Here is a 21,812-nt window from a genome sequence, read left to right on the forward strand (position 1 = left end):
CATAACATCGTTGATCTGTGTGGTTAAAGTGGGATGTTGTTTCCGTTTACAGTTCAGTAGAATTAATCTGTGGATTAAAAGGGTTATGAACATTGCAACGGTGAAAGACACCTTTAAGAGGACTCATAATCAATATTTTCATAATATAAATAATAATAATAATAATAATAATAATATTTATACATTTTACATATATAGCGCTTTTCAAAATACTTACAAGTACAGACGAGCAACACATTAAAAGGAATAAAACATAAGTTAAAATCATGAATTTAAATCACGAATCATGAATTAAAATCAATATTCTTATAACAATGAATCAAGTGACTGTAATGTGAAAGGAGTGGCTCCTGGTGACGAACCTACAGAGAATTATCACCTGACTATGCAGTTCCTCCTAGCTCTATTTAGTGCCTTTCTGCTTTTGTTTTCATTTTGCAAACCACATCTGACTGTTGAAGGTTACTGTCGCTGCACTTTTAGTGTGACAAGCAGCTGTTTTCAACCACAAAAACTAAAGTTACTGCCTCACGACTGTATGCTTCCGCGCACCAGTCAAGATGCCCTTACAGTTTACATACATGTCGTCAAACACATCTTTCCACCGGCAGCACAGATGATCCACACAATCAACACCGTTTCAAGGCGGACAGCCAATATTAATGTCAGCAATTCAGTATCTGACCAAGTGTTTTTGAGTAACATTTTGATGTCACTGTGAAGCTGACCTTTGACCTTTTGGATATGAAATGTCATCACTTCATCATTTTGTCCTATTAAACATTTTTGTGAAATTCTGTCATAATTAGCATATGAATTCTTGAATAATGGTCAAAAACATGTTTTTTGTGCGGTAACTGTGACAATGACCTTTGACCACCAAATTTGTATCAGTTCATTCTGAAGTCCAAGTGGACGGTTATGGCAAACTGTAGGCCTTCTTGAGATAGCACGCTCACAAGAATGAGATGAAAGCAAGGTCACAGTAACATTTTACCACAAAAAAATGAATAAGTTCATTGTTGAATCAAAGTGGACGTTTGTGCGTTACGTTCATGAGAATGAGATGGACATAATATGGACGTACAGACAACCCGAACACATAATGCCAGAAGCCACAGCTATCACCCACACAGAGGCATAAAAAGGGCTAAAAACCTGCTGCACGCTACAAGCACCAGACAAACCAAGTTAGAGACAAGCAACAACATGGGTGAACATAGTGGAACATTTAGCAGCTTGAAAGCCAGATTGTTCCTCAGGAATCTGTTGACACAAAACAGCTGGAGGACAGTGAATTTTGGATCTATAAATTCACCAGAAACACAACTCCTAATAAATGCTAATTGCTGATGTTGCTCTGTAACTGCTACATATGTAACAGGCAACTGAGTGCTCACAGCTTTTACATATACAGGTGATAATATGTTAATATCTTGCTTACAGCTTGTTTCCACTGCCCCAAAGTGGCTGAAACATCCGTTATTGCAGGTTTACATAAACCCTAACCGTAATTACTGTTCCAGTGGTGAAATAAGGTAATTGAAAAGAGCTTTAAATTCAAAGTAGGCTCATCTGTTTTGATACAGTAAACGCACCACCTGGAGACCTTTCCCCCTTCCTGAAGCAATAAATCATTAAACTGTCTTTCTTCTTATTTTACCTTTTTCCCTTTTTCATCCCCCTCTGTGTCTCTTGTTTCTCCCTCCTTCCTCTCACCCACGCGGCTGCCCTTGGGCTGGCGGCACTAAAAATAATTGAAATAGTGATACACTGTCAAGTGGACTTAATGAGCAGCTGGAAAGTGCAGAGGTACTGCCTTCATCTGCAACTCATCAGTGGCTGCTGGAAAATTTGGGCCAATGATGGAGTGATAACATAATGTGAAGACTGTTCTAGTTAAATGATGTTCAGGGTTATCGGCTGGGCTTGTTAATGGGCCAGCAACATGTAGTCAATGTTTCCATTCATGTTTCAAAAAGATGTTGTGTTTCAAAAACAGCTAAAACAAGAGGCTGGCTAAAGTTAGATAAAATCTCCTTATATCTGCTTACAGATACATTACAGTTTTTTTTAAACCTGTGGTTGCCAACTGGTGGGTCGTAGTCCAAACGTGGGTCAATTCTGTATGGACCGCAAGTGACTCAAGAACATGTTATATTTCTGAAATATTTCTAAAAAAACACAAAAAAAATAATTTTAAAGTAAAATGAACTTCCAGCACAGAAAAAAGGAGGTAGAGCATCAACAATGGGATCTTTAGAGGACCAGAGCACCCAAAATCCAATGAGCATTTTTCAAAAAATATGAAAAGGTACCACATCCAAAATCTGCAAGTAAAAGATGGAAAAAATACTTTATTTCATTGGCTCATTAAACAAGTGAACTGTGTCTATTTTGCAGCACAGTTGCCAGGAGAAAATTTTACATTTCTGCAAACCACAAATAAACAACATTGCTATGTTTCAGACATATCATATCAAAGTTTCTAAAGTGACGTAGTTCTGATTACATGTATTGTCATCGAGGATGGAAGAGATTACGGATGACGAAACACCTTGGCAAGAGATGACTGCCAAACTGCAGACCACTGTTCGAGACCAACAAATAACAAAACTGATCGAATTTTAGCAAATCATCAATAGCATTTCCAGCTGTGGCTGTGCCATTAAAAGCAGGTGTGTTAAACCATAACCTGACCTTTTCCTAACCATAACCAAGTGGTTTTTGTTCCTAAACCTAACCGCATGTTAACCACAGCATTGAAGAAACGTAACATTTTCGCAACATAATAACATATAGGTGTATCATATCTGATGTTTGCAGAAATATATAATGCTAATTCTTTTTTTGGTGAATTTGGGATGTGCCACCTCTTCACACTTTTTAGTATATATTTTCTTTGGCCACTTCTCCTGAAGAACTGATGAAATAGCCGCAAAATAGAAAATGTACCATTCTTATCTTATGTTCTGCGCCTTCCATGACTTCAGTGACAATAGGTAACTTTTTTTAACCAATAAAAATTGCAAAACTGATCTACAACAATGGAAACTGAGTTATTTACCAGGAAAACGCAACTTAAAGCACAAGCCTAACCTTACTCACGTAGGGGTGATGAAATCTGTGTTTTTGGTCTGAAGCATAAGGAGGACGATGACTTGAGACAGAGTCAGGATCCCTGACTGGGCCTGTGGCTGCATGGGCAGCTCCTAACCTGTGCTGAGGAGGACAGACACCCTGAGGGTTGGACTGTGGCAGCTGGTATGTTTCTAAAAACAGGCAGCCTACCCTTCCTCGCCTCCACCACCTCCTCCTCTATTCTTCACAGCAGATGCTGATCTTTGTCTGTCTTCAGAAGGAAGCAATTATTGAGTCAGAGGGAGAGACGCGCCTCCTTTTAATAAACCCACATCAAATCATCTGATGACTGACAGCCTCACAGTGTGACTCATATGTTGGACGGAAGTGAAAAGGTTCAACAATGACAAAGAGAAAACTGAATTAGAGGTCTTAATAGAAGCAGTCAGGACAGAGCTTCAGGCTCCAGACATCCCACGCTTTCATTCCCCGTCATTTCTCTCCTCATAAACAGCATTTCCCTCCTCAACTGGAGCAGTGTGACCTGGCTGCAGTCTCTCCGTCTGACTGACTGTATGACTCTTATCCTCTGTCCTGTCAGCTCAGCCTCTTACATAAGGTCGACCTGGTAAAATTCCACAGCGCTCGCTTTGCTCCCTGCTCCGCTAACTTCCAAGTGTTTCAGCCCGTAGCAACAACAATTTCTCACTGTTCAGATCCAGCCGCCGACTCATAGGATGTTTTTCCAGCTGCTTGCAAACAGGCTACCTCACTTTAAATGAGGCTTTAGCTTTACGAGAGTCCATCATCTGAAAACACTGTGTGTCATTGTTGTGAGTGGTCTTGCCTCCTGCTGTCGAGTGTCTACCGAAGCTACTCGTGTGAACTAGGGATGATTTGGCCTACGGATTTTAATTTTTAGGGAATTTTTATGACGTTTGGCTAACTGTGAACACAGTGATGATCAGATGCTGTATTTGACATGGCATTAAGAGCATGAGCATGAGACCTCAGGAGACTTTGTATTTTGTTTACTTAACAATTAGGGCTGTCAAACAATATTTTTTTAAGCGCAGTTAATTGCAGAGTTTCTTTAGTTAATCGAGATAGTTGTATTTTTTAATCCCATCTTTTCATTTCGATTATTTTGCATTACAAAACAGTTTTGAAGTCCATAATAAAAAGGGAAAGCATTTCTTACCAGATTGCCTTGATCAGGAATCGACAGCAAAAAACTTCATGGGACTAACATAATGTGGACATGTCCTTAAAGTGGAGACTCATGGATACCCATAAAACCCATTTTTTCTTCAGCTATCTCAAGGTTAGAGTTCAAGGGACCCCTGTGTAATGGTCATGCCATTTTTCCATTGCCAAAATTTAGCCCAACTTTGGAACATTATGCTGCCTCCTTCCTGAGAAGCAAGTCATGACATCGTTGGCACCACTGTCCCTCGGGTCATCTAGTTTCATATGATACCAGTATTATTACTCTAGCTTTAAAACTCAACCCTGTACAGGCTCTTAAAGACAGGAATGTTTGCCAGTGATTATGGCGATTAATAAAAAATAACATTTTAATTATGGACCTTAATCCTATTAACAACACAGCTTAAAACCAATAAAATGTCATGTCATCAGCTGTCAAAATTCTAAGCCAAACTGACGTTGACATTAGATGTTCTGACACTGAATTTTCAGGTGTCATCGTGCCCAACGCCGGACATGGCTATACAGCCAATAGATTTAAGCAACAGCAGTGTGGTTCGTTTATGGCCTAACATCAGCATTTTAGTTCTGGTGACTGCATTTATGCTTCATCAGTATCAAAAAGTGGTGTTGATTTGTGAAGATTCGTTGACTTTGTTGTGTCGCAAAACATGCGAGGGCAACACTTTGGATTTTTTTTTACTGTTTTATGATGTTTTACAGACCAAAATAATAATTGATTTTGTATAAACTCTTGTCACTGAGCTTTTCTGCAATAATCCAAAATCCTGTTGGCTTTTTGCAGAGGGAACCAGGGCGATGTCAACTTCCAGGTTTGCCTGACAAAAATATCATCCCTGCAGCACTCTACTGTAACATTATTTTTAAACTGTCTCTTAATACATTTTTTATAATTAAAAGAGATTACAGCTGCTTCAATGCATCTAATCATCTTTAATCTCTCTCCCACCCAGTTGCAACAAATTGTCTTTTCAATTTTAAATTGCTGTGCAGATTCTATTTTATTTGTTCTTAAGAAATTGTCTCTGCAGCCCCAGCAGGTAAAAACCACAGCAGGAGATCACAGATAACTCGCCTGATGAGTCACAGACCAGCAGATGACAGATGAGACCTATCAGTTTGCTTTAGGATGTAACACTACACCACCACACAGACAGGAGAGCACACTCACAAACACTTAAACACGCACGCGCACACACACACACACGACAGATGTAGTCAGATAATAAGAGCTTTCAGCTGTATTACTCAGGTCCATTAGAAATCCATGAATCCTCAGACTGAAGCATCATCAATATGGATCAGTTACACACATCCTGGCTGATGCAATTCACAAACGAATGAAATAAATGAATTTGTTTGTACACTATGATCACCTTAATGTCAACATGATCAAATAACTCTAATGTTGTGCAAGGTAACAAATGAGCACTTTTTTCTGTTCCACATACACAGTATGCAGCATTGAGCGCACACATTCATCTGAAGCTTTGTGCAGGTTGGTTATACAACACGATATGTACTTTTCTGAAAGTTCACTGGTCCAAAATGTCACCAGACTTTACACAGCTGTGACAACCTGGCTCTCTAAACACTGAACATTTGCACAAACTGAAAGATAATCGAATCAGTCATTACACTGATGTCAGGAACTCAGGGTCCTCGGTCATTCTTTGCACTCTCTCTCTAACTTTCTGCCTTACAGTCTGAATAAATCATGCAACATTTCCACACTTAAAATAGAGTCGACTTTTTGCGTGACAACTGTGCAAGTCAGCTGTTTGCCAATCCCTTTTTATTTCATAACACAGAACAAGCTTCCAGAACAACGTGAAACACTTTTCTCTGCCTTAGCCAGATTATTAAACAAGCTCATAAAATTCTTTTTGCTTCAGGCCCATGAGCTGCAGCGAGTCAGTCATTCATTGCTGTGTACTTAGCCGAGCAGACTGGCAAAGATGAAGCCAAACACTCTTGTCCCTGATTTGAACTGTAAATGGTTTTCAGAGCCGAACACCGAAGAGTTTTTTTTTCTGACCTGCAGGTTAGTCAACCCAGAGTGCAAACATCATTGTTCCAGTCCTTGGACAGTGCTAACACAGTTCTAAGAATCTGGTTAATTTGTAGGCATTTTCTGTTGATTTTTATCACAGTTTTCTTGCTGATGTGTGGAGAAAAATGTTACAGAGAAGTGTGATAAGTTTTAACACTGGACGAAGAGAAATTAAGTGAAACAAGACAATGCACAATAATGTATTCCATTGCTTATATCTTTGCACATGTGATTGTATGTACAAATACAAGTTGCAACACACTTCTGAGCCGCACAGACACAGGCTGAAGACACGAAGAAGAACAAGTTTTACTGCTGGAAGGGGGGAGGATGAATCCTTTATTCAACCCTTCACGGTGCAGCAAAAACACCTCCATAGTATGCTCAGGCTGTGATAACAAGCTGTTCTGCATGATGTTGTAAACTGAGAGACGTTACACCACCACAGCTGGTTCAACCCTGACCAGCCGCCCCCGCCGTCCTACAACAGGATCTTGCGTTCCCACATTTCCTCCAGCATCATTGCCACAGAGCTGATCGTGACAGATGGTCTCATGTCCAGCAGAGCAGTTTAGTATTCTGCTGCTGCCAGGCTGCACGAACTTGCTGGCTGGCTGTTCTCACTCTGCACGGAGAGGCTGGCTAATAATTTGTCAGCCCCTGTGGGGTATGAGGCCAGCATGTCAACAACGGGCCTAGTGTTTCTCAGGCCAGCGATGGAGATTAGAGAGCAGGGCTGATCCGGCCACTGTGCAGGCAAAGGGGGGGAGCAGTGGGAGGGAAGGAAGGCAAAAGGAAGCAAGGGAGAGAGGGTGGTATTCCTGGGTCTCTCTTAGGGTGGGAATGTGGCTCAGACAGTGTTTTGCAATAGTCACGGCCATTTGGGACTGACAGAGAGGGCACTGGTGGCATATTATGTTTGCCAGCCACAGCACATTAGCTCTAACACAAAGGCACAAAGGACCCTGGCGTGCGAGAGAATCCATTTCTTTTTCTTGTACATGTACAACATTCCCCTGATGCAAAGAACATCCATGTTTTCCAAATCTGATGGATCTGAGGTGTTGTGCAACAGTGTTCCCTCCTTTGCAGGTCATAAGGCCAACCCACGGAAAACTACACACAAAATGATTTCAGTCTTACAGGACAAAACATGTGTCTTCATATTCTGAGTAAACCAAAACAAAGTAGTACCAAGAAAATAATTTCAGTGTTTACGCAGGTTGACTCCCCTCTGTTATCAGTTGTTCAAACAGCCCTTTGCTACACAATGTACCTGCTACCCACACAGCTGCAGGAGGCTCCACCTTCACCTCCATCACTGGCAACAGAATGCATCTCGCTCCAACTTTTCTCACCTCGGGCCTCCAGATCCTCAGATCGTAAATGTTCCCCATCTGTACGTACAAGTAAAGTACCAGATTTCAACAGCCCCACAGGGAAGTGGGAGTCCACTAGGTGAAGGCTAAAATACACACATCTGACATCTAGTGGCTGAGCGACGTAAATGTCCACACTCAGGGAGCAGTGGACTTCATGTCATGCACCACAGTGAACAAAATTAATATAAGTAGTGCACGTCTTTCAATGGCTCTAGAGAGAGCTGATAAAATTGTCTAAAGTGATGTCACTTGAGTCCGCTTCGATTCTTTTTTTAAGAATCAAACACTTGATTTTCTGAATTCTGGTGAATTTTTATGCACCATTTTGCACCTTTCTGAATCAATTTATGATATAAATGTATTTAATTTTGTAAGCATAAAAGTCCTCTACTACTCATGTTTTTACTAGACGTGTCCCAAGCACCGTCCCCCTCAAAATCTACATCTTAGAGACTACAAGTTTGAAACTGAAACACATTGGGTGCGTGAGTGTAAAAAAGTGAGTTTGCCAGACCTCTGTAGCCCAGTCCTTATCTCTGAACGGGCTTAAGGCTACAGTAACCACTTCTCTCTTATCTCTGACTGAACTGTGCACGGTCAAATTGCATTTTGGGTAATATAGGTACCATGTTTTGACAGGAATGGAGAATAGATGGAATTCCAAAAAAATACTAGAAGTGCAACACTAAATCAGTGCTGTACTTTCAATCAATTAATGGAGAAAATGATCTGCAGATTACTCGATAATGAAAATAATTAATAACTAATCTCAATGTGACCAACCTGGTATAATAAAGGTTAAATAAATAAATAAACAGTTACAAACAACACAGAAGAGATCTCTTCTGTGGCGGACAGACATGCAGACCATGCTGTGTGTATAACAAAACTAAAATTACAATGGCATCCAGCCATGCACAGAAATTTGGTTTTACTTTCGTCCTGCACAAAACACAGTTGATGGTTTTCACAGGTTTTCAATAGAGGGTAGTTTGAATAAAAACTGTGGGTTAAAAAATATATTTTCATTATCCACAGTAACTGCATCTAAATTGGTTGTTGTTGTCATTTTTCAATGCTGATGCACCACAAACAAAGTTCCATTCATCACTTCCAACCAATATCACAAAATGTACATACACAACCAAAACCACTAGCACTGCATTTTCTGAAATACTCTGTAATCTGAGGTGTAAAAATCATTCATCCCACTGGAGACATTACATCTACCAGCTGCAGACCACAATGTTATTATCATGCATTTACTGTTCTGAACAACACAGAGGCAGCTGACTTTTATGACCAATTATTTTCTATTTAGGCTGCTGAGAAATGATTTAATACCTGGAAACAAAACAGACAGATGTGCTTGCATGTGTGTGACGCTGGTGAATATCATCAATGAAAGTTTTGCGTAGTTACCTACGACACACAGAGCAAGGCCAAAGGTGAATTCATGCTTGTGAAAGAAAGCTGCTCAAACATAAACAAGATGTTAATCTTAATCTACTGTCTGCACATGAGAACAGAGCAGAAACACCACCTCAACAACAAAAAAGACACATGTAAGCTTTTTTAAAAGTTTCGGCACATAAAGTGCCTGAGTTTTCACAGAGAAGATGAAACTTTGAATGCTGGCTTGTTTGAAAGAATGATCTGTTGGTGGAACGAGCAGACAGGCTGTACTAAAGAAAAACATGGAGTGTCATCACCGCTCTTCTCACGTCAAGATGACTTCACAAGATAGGCAACAGAATACCTCCTTTATGTCCCTGAACAAACCCTTCCTGTAAACTGATACGTCTTGAATCAGCCTTTTTTGCCTCAAGAGATAAATGTACATGAGGAAAAGTTGCAATTACATATAAAAAAAGAACTTGCAGTAGTGCACAGTAAAACTTTGTTAAGATAAAGGTGCGTTATTCAATGCAAAACTATAAGGAGGAACACTTAACATTCTATATTGTGATATGACATGAAATCCAGTGCAAAATGTCAATGAACAAAAACTGATTTTGAGTATATTTGTCAAGTAAATAATTAAAACAAAAAGACAAATATGTCTTTGTATAAACTAATACTAGAAAACCAATGTAAATGCCAAATAACAAAACTAAAAAAAAAATCTCTAGTTAGCCAAAGTTGTGCATCGTGGTGATTTATCCAGGTGATTTTATTACCAAGAAGAGTGACCATGTGCTAATAGACTTGTGTCTCTTACAAGCTAAGAAAACAATAACGACAGGATGGAAAGATGTGAACATACCAAGTATAAAGCAATATGTTAAGGAGGTGTTATGGATCAACATGTGTTGCTATAGAAAAACTAACATTATATATTACAAAAGAAAAGCTGGCAGTTTTTGAAAATATCTCCATGTACTTTTTAAAATAAAATATTGATAAAGACCAATAAAACCAAAGACAGTGGGGTCGGGGCCATCGCAAATAAAAAATATAGTGAAAAAATACTCAGTTTATAGTAATAAAGTGTTGTTGCCCATGTTATCCCTCCACTGTCCAACTACTGTTTTGCTTATGTTTTTGATTGTTTTTTACTTGTTTGTTTTGTTTAGTTTTTGGCTTGCCTATTCATTTTATTATAAACCATGTTTGCTGCCAAGACTATTTTATGTATATGTAATATGTGTTATAGTTAAAAAAAAACCAAATAAAACACATAAAGATATTGTAAGAAAAAAAACAATGTAAAGGATAAATTGGGCTCATACGAACCAACTATACAGCACAGTCAATCATTAATGAACGACAACTAAAAGGAGTAACACTGTACGGTGTGTTTGGTAATTGCTTTGTGTTGTGGCTGTCACTGCCCGGTTCAGCAACTAATTCTTTAAGTATTAATAATCAAATTACATGTGTTCACATGTGAGTCAGAGGAATACTCATGTGAGGAAAATAATAAAACACTCCCTCCACTGACTGTGTGTGACTTTGTATGAAAGTGAACATGCAGACATCAAAGAGCAGTAAAGTGGACAGGCAAAACTCAACTTGTTTCCTAGTATGAAGCAGTGCAGCTTTTGTTTCTGGTTTTACTTAATGCATCTTGTTCTGTCAGTTTTACCTGTGCTGCAGTTGTTTCTAACCTACTGTATACCCTCAAGCCTGTGACATGTGATTATTAGTATTTACTTAATTTCCCTCCCTGCTTAAGTCTTACTTTAGTGATGCAATAGCAGACAATATATATATTAAGCCTTTGTTTGAAACAGGTAAGCCCAGTTCACCGTGCAGATGTAAAAGATTATATACAACAGGATTTGAATTACAGAAAGATGAGATAATCTGTCTGGAATTGTTTATCTATGGCGGCTGGGTCTTCAACAGGGGGATCGTGAACCTTAGGGAGTCCTTAAAGTTACTAAAGGGGGGCTGTGTAATCACTGCTCAATCATGTTTTTTTTGATTGAAGACATTTTTAATCATTAAAACATGTCTGAAAATACACATTGAAATGAATTCATATCCTATTCATAAAACCCATTTAAGTTAAAGGACACAATAGTACAGACTTTTAACCATGAATCCTTCTACAATCGTGAGCTTTTTTTTTTTTTTTTTTTACATTTTGGCCAGTTAGCTGTATTTTTTACTCTACTTGTATGAACTATTCTTTTGAACCACAATGAATTGTTTGATAGTTTTTCAAACAAGAGACTGACACGCCTCAGAAACCTCTGGTAAAAGCACAGAGGGTGAGGCTAATTCACCTAGCCATGCTAAAACTGCTGCTTACTTAACAGCTACAGACAAGTGCAAAAGAGAGATCCATAATAAAGACCAGAAAATATTCAGAGAATTACCTGAAGTGCAACTCAGTTTTATAGAGCAAAGGGATGCTTGGCCTGAAAAATATTGAATACCCCAGAGACAATTCTCTACATATTCTCAGAATAATTTAGTTGAATTTGAACTATTCATTCAGCCAATGCTGCATAGGATAAAAAAAGTTCAGGTTCAACTAAATTATTCAGTGAATAAGTAGGTAGGTTTGTGAAATGTCACACTTTATGGACATTCTGTAGCAAAATAGTTGAATTGTTAAATCTTAACTAATTAGTTTACAAAAAGTTACAAATATTCTGTAAACTATCATAAGCAGTCTAAATCTTACCAAAACCCAATTATAATCCCAGGAAACATTTATGGAAAATATTGTTTGTTTTAAAACTCAAAGTGCCACTTTTATTCTTATTTTCACCAGAAGGCAGCTCAGTAAAAAAAGTTGCTTTTTCAAAGTTGGATATAAGGCAGAATGATGGTTCAGCTGTTGTTTTTTCCAACTAGTGTTTCCATGTTTCCCTAAATTCACATTGGTTTTGTCTGGATGATCAAGTTTCCACCCACAGTCCAAACACCTGCACGTCAGGTGGACAGGAGGCTCTTACACTGTCTGTACAGTGTAGTATTTATACAAAAAATAGTTCAAAGTGCTTGACAGCTTTTAAAAAAAAGTAGCCAGGAGCTGTGACAGCATGAGAACTATGCAAGTTATGAATCAAAATATTATGTTTATTTAATATATAGTAAAGGAGGACTATGTCTACTGTAGGTTTAAGCAAATAGCTTGGAAGGAAATATGTCAATGTCTTTGTATGGCTGACAAACGTCCAGTGTTGCATGCAAATGTATATGCAAAAGCAACACTGAGGTGAATGCAAAACACAAGAAGAAATAAAAACAGTCAATACAAAAGCTCTTAACATAAAGCATATTATGAGCATCAGTGTCAATACTGATGTTTTGTTCTGGTTCTTATAACAGCACAATGGTTGCAGTGACAAGGTTAATGTTGTATTAATTTTCGCAACATGAGCCATTACCCACACAAAGTAATATTTGCAAAGTGATAATAACTCAGGGCCAGTAGGCAAAAAAGGCATTCACTGTCCTTAATGTGCTCATCTCCAGACAGATAATTACACTGTAACCACAAACAAATATCAGGAAAATGCTCCGGAAAGATGAACACCACTTGCACGACACACATATACATACACATAAGGTGCAGTGTTAGTCTGTCCTTATCACATGCAATGCCTTACAAATAAGACAACCAATAATGCCATAAATTATTGGTAAATTATATCTAATGCAATGAATGTATTCAGTTAAATTTCTTCATATGAATATTTGTACCAGTTATTATCATTATTTACTTTTATACTATGTTTTTTTAGTGTTGTATATTTTCCTTAGCTTTGTTTCTTTTCTATTGCTATCTGTAACTTCAGTGTATGTCATATAATTTCTTAAATTACAAACAAAAAAAGCTTGCCATTAAATAAAATGTCATCATTCAAAATTCTTTCAGAATTAAAGCTCAATCCTTTTAGAAAAAATCATGATATTGGGACACTTTCTGATAACAATGTAAACTAATCAAAATTGCTTTTTTTATTTGTGCACGTAAATGGAATTTGACTTTACGTTTTATATAAAAACACATTCATTCGTAAAGTAAAAGGGTTGCTGAGCTTTCATTTCATGTCAATTTATACCACTAATGGAAATGTGGGTGATACTAAAAGGACCATTTCATCTGATTTGCAGTTTGGTATTACACATTCAGGTGGCCAGGAAGAGGAGGAGCCGATCCAACCGATTCACTTTTGGGCTTGGTTTTGCATACAACAACTGATGTACTGACACATACATGTTGTTCTCATCACTCGACTTTCGGTCTCCAGCTTATCTGCATCATGGTTGCACCTGTCGCTCTGCTGGTTTTGTGCTGGGCACTCAGGCTGAGCTGCAGCACAAGTTCAACTGAATGGTTCCACAACATTTCTACCAGTCTCTTCAATTTGTCTGGGGACGTTATGCTCGGAGGGCTCTTTCCCATCAACCTGATCACCAGCAACCTCAGCCAGAGAACGGAGCCGAACGACATCAGCTGTGAAAGGTAACAGGTTGTGAAAAAATGCACTTTTTGGGAGGTGACGACCCTGTTTTTTTAAGATTCTGCACCAACGTGTATGTGCTCAACTAACAAGGCTTCCCCTTGTTTTCTGTGTCACAGATTATATGAGAACGGACTGGGCCTCGCTCTAGTGATGAAATACGCAGTGGATGAAATCAACGCAAACCAAGGTCTGCTCCCTGGCATCAAGTTGGGTTATCAAATCTACGACACTTGCAGACAATCTGCGGTCATTGTGAAGCCTACCATGTCTTTCCTCACTGCAAAATCCAGCAAAGCGCTGTCTGTGAGGTGCAATTACACCAACTACGAGACCAGCATATCAGCCGTGATTGGTCCTTATAGCTCGGAAATGGTGTCGGTCATTGGAAAGCTCCTGGGATTCTTTCTGATGCCACAGGTTTGGTTACAAATAACGTCCAGACATATGTCGGCTCACGTCATGGGCTGATTTGACATTTTCCTAGTGCTGCAAGTAAATATTCAAAGTAAAGCTAAAAATCTGCCTCTACAGTTTTCCCCAGGAAATTGATTTTTTTTTATCCCAGAGGGAAATGAGTCTTAAATTGTTAAAAGGAGATAAATACTTGCTACAGGAGATGATTACTTCCATATATTTTTTCATTCATTACTGTCAATTGTTAATCTTTTTGCCTTTTTCATTTTTTTCAAATGTAGTTACTTAGAGAACAACTGCCCACTTGCAGTGAAAATTATCCTACAACAACAGTACGTGTGCATTACAGCTGTAACTAATGATTATTTTGGTTTTTAATGAATCATTTGATTATTTTCTCAGTTATTTGGTTGGATATTTGATCCATCAAATGTCATAAGTTCCCAAAGGCCAAGATGATGTCCTCAAATGTCTTGTTTTATATAGAACCTAAAGATAATTACTTAACTTCAGTAGAGGAGGAAAAACATCAGAAAATATTTACATTTATCTCTTTGAGCAAATTGGCTTAACTTCATTAAGAACCATGGAAAGGTGGCAAGGAGCAACTTTCCAATAAATTACCCAAAAATTAGCTAGACATTAATTAAAAGATTAAGTTATCTGATCATCTTCAAATAATTATTGCTCTCTCTTGCTCTTTTTGCAGCATAAGGCTAACTTTCAGGTAATTTTGTTATCACCTTTTACAATTTCTTACAATTTGTGGAACATTTCATGCTAAGCTGGCGACTCCCTTTTTTTCAATGTTTTTTAAAGAAGTCTCACATTTCAGAGGTTTAAATGCATGTAAAAGGCATATGAATGTAGCACAAGAAAAATGATACTGATCCAGGTTTCAAAGGGTTAAGAGGCTGGAATTGGGCAATTTGGACTTTTACTTCTTAAAAAATTACTCAAATCCCTGAAACAATTTTAAAAATAGGTGGCGATTAATTTAATTGTTGAAAAAGACAACTAATCGATCAACTGTTGCAGCTCTAATGTGCATTAGGCCTTACGCGTCAATAATGGAGCATTTCTGGGTAACGTCAGTGAAAATTCATAAGTGGTATAACATGATGCTTCTCCCATCAGGTTAGCTACGGTGCCACCAGTGACAAATTCAGTAACAAACTTCTCTACCCATCATTCTTCCGTACGGTGCCCAGTGACAGATGGCAAGTGGATGTCATGGTGCTGCTGCTGAGGGAGTTTAAGTGGAACTGGGTGGCCGTGGTGGGCAGTGAGGAGGAGTATGGGCAACGAGGTGTGCAGGAATTCTCCAAAAAAGCAGAAAACATGTCGGTCTGTGTGGCTTATCAGGGGCTGATTCCGGTGTACACTGACCCAGCACCAGCAATCAAAACCATTATCCAAAATATCAAAGCAACCAAAGTGGGAGTGGTCGTGGTGTTTTCTCTTGTTGAGCCAGCTGAGATCTTTTTTAAAGAAGTGAGTGGATTAATTCCCACAATATTACATGTTATTGGTGGGTAGATTATATTCTGTTCAGCACTAACAATCTCATCTGATCTGCTTTAGGTCATAAAGAATAATGTAACAGCTGTGTGGATTGCAAGCACAAGTTGGGCCATCAATAATCAAATAACTTCCATCCCCAATATCCAATCAATCGGTACAGTAATTGGATTCATTGACAAGATACAGACTCTGGATCTGCTCACCAACTACACAAAAGCACTCTTCACCAAACTGAGTGAGGAGAGGGAAAATACGCCTGCTCCATCACTAGTGTCCAAAGGCAATCCTGACAATCCCTGCCCACAGTGCTGGAGCTTGTCGATGGATAATATCAGCTTGGTGGAAGACCCTGGAGTGAAGCGCACGGCTTTCAGTGTGTATGCTGCCATCTACAGTGTGGCACAGGCATTGCACAACCTGCTGGGATGCAACTCAACTGCCTGTATGCACGGATCTGAAACCAAAGTTTATCCCTGGAAGGTGACAGCTTTTCTTTCTTGGTCAGGTATTTGGAAGTTCAAATGATTTTCTAACAACATTGAGATTACTTAATGAACAAAAAAATCTTCTTCTGCAGCTGTTGGAGGTTTTAAAGAATACCTCTGTAGACATAAATGGCAAACATTTACAGTTTGACAGTCAAGGCAACCCAAACATAGGATACAGTATGATTGAGTGGATCTGGAATGCTTCAGAGGTCAACTTCATAGATGTTGGAAGCTTTTATGAACAGCTGACCATCAACAAAACCCTCTTCAAATGGCACACTAAAACTTCAGAGGTAATTTCAGCTATCCGATAATAACTTTAGAGCATGTATACCTGAAAAGCTTTGTGGCTAAAATCCACCTTATGGTTGCTAAAATGTTATTTCTTCCCACAACACTGCTAACCGCAATGCCACAACTTTTGCAGGTTCCTCAGTCGACCTGTTCGGCAGAGTGTGATACAGGCCAGGTCCGCAGAGTCAAAGGCTTCCACTCCTGTTGTTTTGACTGTATTGATTGTGTGAGAGGCACTTACCAGAAAAATAAGGGTAATGCGTTTTCTATCAAATACTTGTTCCTTAACTAAGGGAAGAGTGCAACATTTTGGGAATATGCTTATTGGATTTGCAGAGAGCTAAAGATTCATATCACTTTCAGAAATACTGGAAACAGGAAAAAACAGCTAGTTGGGCTCTGTCCAGTATATCAAAATGCACCTAAGAAAACATTTTCACACTTAAGTTTGTATACTAATTATACAAACAAGATAAAGAATGTTAATTAAGGCCTTTGCCCACTTCACAAAAAAACACCTGCTATCATCTGGCTTATTTGTTATTTAATTGTAATGGTCACAGTCAGCATTCACACCTGGGTGGAGAGACTGTGCAGTAGTCATGGGTATTTATCAACTGCAGCTCTGATCGGCAGTGATGGACAAACTAATTTTACCCCCTTTGCCAGTGCAATGCGATAACAATCCACCAGAAAACACCGTCTGAATCCAAGCAGCGCTTGAACGTCATAAGTCTGCATCAAATTTGACAGAGAGACTGAATAAGTATCAACTATTAAAAAAATAGGACCAACTGTAACATTTTCACTGGCCTCCATGCTGCTTTCTACTATTAACTAACCTGTTTTCCGGCATGTCTAAACTAAGCTAACCAGCTGCTGGATGTATCTCCAGATTTAATTCACATATATGAGAGGGGTATTGATCTTCTCATCTAATCTCTTTGCAGGACACTTAATAAGTATTATTTAGTTATTTCCGAAAGTGCTGATATTATGGTATTCCTTTCATGATGAATCACTCAAACCATGTCACATACAGTAATAGTTTGATTTGATTTTTTAAAATGGAAATGGGCAAGGGCTTTTGCTTCAACTCAATAGATGAAAGAATAATAATAGAGAATAATACAATAAATGTCAATTGCACAGTAATGGTTATAGAATAGTGACATCATCAACGAATATATTGGTTCCCTACAAGCTTGAAGGTTTGATATACAGTACAAACGTCGACCATTGCACAACCAAAAAGGTAAGTGGATTGTGGGTGTAAGTTTGTGGAGGTTCCTGTTAGCTATTTTGTTGAGTTGCCTCCAAGCAGCAACCTACACAGCTTAAAAATGAGACAAACACAGGAGTGCCAAAAGCTGCAGTTCCTCGAATGACCACTTGAGGCTGGCTGCAAAAGTGAGTCAGTCCTCATAGACACCCATGTGGCCTTTGGGCTTTGGTCTCTATAGCTAATTTCCCTGCTCATGATAACATCACAGGGGTTGAATTTCTAAATAACTCAACTGTTAAGATTTTATTAAAGCTTAAAGTTATGATCAGTTAAGAGTGGGACAGCTTGAGTGACAGACTGTCTGCGAGTTGCGTTACAGTCTGAGTCAGATCCACCATTGCTCCAAACATGGTCACTTCTGGCTCAAAAAAAAGCAAGACGGCAAGGGATTAAATGCCAAACTGAAGGCCTCAAAAATGCAGTCCAAAAAACAACGGATAACATCATACTAGCCATGTCCATTATTTTATATGGTCTATGGTGGTCTTTCAGCAAATGCTCTGAGTGAATTTAAGTTCTTTCTTAAGCAGTGGTGCTGTGCACGTCTAGGGCTTTTATTGTGAAAGGTAAGAACGAAAAGAGTGAAACGGTAATGTACTGCCGTTAAGAATGTAGGAAGCAATAAGAGTTTGCCATCTTAGCTCTGACTATGAGCTAGGACCCCAGGAAGAATAGTTGTTGCTATGGTAACAGCTAACAGGGATCCAATGTAAATAAATAAAGTCTCCAGGTTATTATGTTACTACAGTCAGAAGCATAGGTGCAACTTATAACCCTAGACCCCAGTAGCAGAAATGGTGAATGGTGGAACAACCAAAGTAACTGGAAACAAATTAGTGTAGTGTGTACTGTGTTGCTGGTAGCTGCTAAGCTGAGGAAAACAAAATGTGATCTGGTTGCTTTTGCGACAGCAGCGCTAACAATAACATCACTTGAAAACGCTAGAGGAGGGAAAGCTGAAAAGTTGTCTGTTTCCACTTGAATCAAACCACATTTCTTGTTGTGCTCTCTGACTCATAGAGGACATCCAGTGCACTGATTGCCCCACAGGTCAATGGTCATTCAACCGCAGCACTAACTGCACTTACCCCACCTTTGACGTTTTGTCCTGGAACACATCTGAGGCTCTGGAAATGGTGCTGGGCGGGGTGCTGCTCCTGGCATGTCAGGTGTCAGTGGGTGTTGTGTTCCTGAAGTACCGGGGGACCCTGTTGGTAGCAGCCTCCGGGGGAGTCCTGAGTTTTGTGGCTTTGCTAAGCCTGATGGGAGCTTGCCTCAGTCTGGTGCTCTTCCTAGGGCAGCCAGGGGACGTGGTGTGTCGTCTTCAGCTGCCCCTCACCTCCATTTTCCAAACAGTGGCACTCTCCATTATCACGTTCATCTCACTACAGGTGAGGATGAAAATAGTTAGAAAATACATTAGGACAAAATAAAGAGCACATGTTGTAATCAGGATGCAAACCTTTCTTTTTAAACAGATACTCTACGTGACAGAGTTCCCAAAGATGGCTTCCTCTCACCTCCACATACTAAGAGGCCCTGGGAGCTGGCTGTTTGTGCTGGTCTGCTGTGCTCTGCAGATTGGTCTCTGTGGCTGGTTTGTTGCAGAAGGGCTCTCGCTGTCTGAATATAAGGCACAAATGAAAATAGACTTTTTGAAGTCTTTTCTTGCATGTCCAATGTCCCCCTTGACTGGATTTGCCGTGATACAAGGTTTCAATGGTGCATTGGCTCTGATGTCATTCATGTGCACCTTCATGGCAGCAAAGCCTCTACATCAGTACAACCTTGCCCGGGACATCACCTTTTCCTCCCTGATTTACTGTGTGATTTGGGTGACCTTTATTCCGATCTACATAGGCTTGAGTCACAAGAACAAATCAATCGTCCATGTGTTTTTTACCCTGGCAAGCAACTTGGGACTGGTGGTAGCCTACTACTTCCCAAAATGCTACCTGCTGTTGTGGAAACCTGAGCTCAATACAGCAGAACACTTCTGTACCTTTCTGGAGGGCGTCCCACTTACACAAGCTCAGGAGGAACTACAGCCACAGAAAGAGAAATAAACTAATGCAGTTTTATAAATAAAAACTCAAAGAAAGAATGTGTAATAATCACATATCTTGTAAATTTTTCATTTTGCGTGCTCTATATGCGAACAGAGAATGTTGGAGTTTCATATAATCATCTCGCTTAGGTCTCCAGTATGGGCTATGAAGCATACCTTACATTAGGCTTTAATAAGTTGACATATGATGCAATATGTAATAATGGAAAACATAATACACATATATTCCTTATGTACAAAGTATAGAAACATTTTATAACTTACATTTTTTAAGTTTTTATCATGGCTAAGATAGTTTTCTTGTTAACACTGCTAAAATTTATGCTATATGTATAACAATAAAGCAGCAACTAAAAAAAGGGGGGTTTTGTTTTCTTTGTATTTGTCCTTAGCGTGATTAAGAAAAACAATACATATGCATGAACAATCCATCAGCGGAAATCATCCTCAGATTATTTAACTAAATAAAAGTAGACAAGCATTGAATTAATGTATTGTTATCAAAATTTACTTAAGTTTAAAAACACGTTCTAGCAGATGATGCTGATTAGACCCACTCACGCTGGAGTTGTTTTAAGTCTCATTTCAAAAAATAATAACTTTATGTGTACAAATTATTATCTTGTGTGCATACAAGTATTCAATCTAAATTATTATTATAAAATGAAAATTATCTTTCTCGACCTCAAGGCTCCATACTTTAAAAACAGTGTGTACTTTCTACCTTAAGTCAGTGGTGAAAAAAATAGCCTAATTACATCAGGTACTGTACTTCAGTATAATTTTGAGGTACTTGTGCATACTTGAGTGTTTGCAATTTCTGCAGCTTTATAATTCTACTAAACTCCATTTCAGAGGGAAATGTTGTATCTGTTTTTCACTCCACAACCTTTATTTGAAAACTTTCTTTACAAAAAAATTTAATAGGCTGATAAGAAATATAATTAATACATAAATTATGATATCATAATATCAATAAACTTAACTGATTATGTGAGGATAAATTCTCAAGCTACCCAAGCCAGCAGTAATGTTATATAAAGCATATTCATATATATATATATGTAACCAAAAAAACTGCCTTACATTTACTTAAAACAACAATAAGCTTCAACTTTTACTTTTGATACTTTAACTATATATTCTGAAGCTACTAGTACTGGTGTTTTTAGTTAATGTTAAGTAAATGTTTAAATGCATTAGTTTTACTTGTAAAAGAGTATTTCTGCACTAAATAAGCAATTACATACTTCTTTCACCACTGCTTCACCTTGCTGGTAAAATCACATGCTTTTGCTAAAGTTATTTTAAATAACAGAAAAGATACACAAATATGTCTAGGTTGTCTTAAGGGGGAAAAACATCCCTCTTATCAACTGAGGTTTTGAAGAAATGTTTTTATATACAGTAAGTTTCTTAATAGACATTTGGGCATATGTATGTGTTGATTTGTATTTCTTTTACACATTCAGTTTTACCCTTATTTGTTTAAAGTGCCTGGAAATAACCTTCGAAAACGTGAAGAAAAGGTTTATTTTCTGTTCAAGTGTTATCCACTGTGAATTTGGACGGTGCGATACTTCATATTATGGTCCCGTTGTTTTTGTCCAGCTAACACCTCCCAGTTAGTTACCTGCAGCATCTTTTTTAAGCGAGTCAACGACAGAAGCACTTCCAGTGCGTATAGGAGAAAACTTTAGAGTTTTATCTTTCTGACAAACCCGAAAAGGGAACGAGAGCTGCAGTTAATTTACTTTGGGTAAACCTTGGAGAGGCCTTTTAGGTGAATTTTACACGAGTTTAATGAAGTTAACACTTCATTGTTACCTTTATTTTATAAGAGGATATTAGTACGTCGTCCATCACTGACGTTAGTGAACCTAACACAAGGAGAAATAAAAAGTAAGCCAACAGGAGGCTGAAAGGGAAACTTTCAAGTTAAGCTAAGCTAAGCTAGGCTAGGCTAGGCTAACTTACCTTTTGTCTTAAACGGTGTTGTTTGGCCACAGAAGCCGTGAGCACACCTTTAGACAGCCAGCTCTCTTTTGTCCTCACAGCTACAG

At 38.6% G+C, this 21,812-nt stretch overlaps 1 protein-coding gene across 1 annotated transcript; it reads left to right on the forward strand.

The window, feature by feature from the left end:
- The first annotated feature begins 13,462 nt into the window (after nt 1-13,462).
- LOC121951623 (taste receptor type 1 member 3) lies at nt 13,463-20,053 on the forward strand. The gene is made up of 8 exons (XM_042498018.1): nt 13,463-13,675; nt 13,793-14,093; nt 15,228-15,584; nt 15,675-16,094; nt 16,192-16,395; nt 16,530-16,650; nt 18,702-19,072; nt 19,160-20,053. Exons 1-8 carry the CDS (start codon nt 13,473-13,475, stop codon nt 19,745-19,747), a joined length of 2,565 nt encoding a protein of 854 aa, XP_042353952.1. The 5' UTR covers nt 13,463-13,472; the 3' UTR covers nt 19,748-20,053.
- Nucleotides 20,054-21,812: the final 1,759 nt, after the last annotated feature.

The sequence above is a fragment of the Plectropomus leopardus genome, chromosome 2 (assembly GCF_008729295.1).
Source record: "Plectropomus leopardus isolate mb chromosome 2, YSFRI_Pleo_2.0, whole genome shotgun sequence".
NCBI classification, from domain to species: Eukaryota; Metazoa; Chordata; class Actinopteri; order Perciformes; family Serranidae; genus Plectropomus; species Plectropomus leopardus.

Coding starts and splice junctions, on each gene's coding strand:
- LOC121951623 (XM_042498018.1), top strand. CDS start 13,473: ATGGTTGCACCTGTCGCTCTGCTGGTTTTGTGCTGGGCACTCAGGCTG. Junction 14,094..15,227: donor GATTCTTTCTGATGCCACAG/GTTTGGTTACAA, acceptor TTCTCCCATCAG/GTTAGCTACGGTGCCACCAG. Junction 16,396..16,529: donor GGCACACTAAAACTTCAGAG/GTAATTTCAGCT, acceptor CAACTTTTGCAG/GTTCCTCAGTCGACCTGTTC.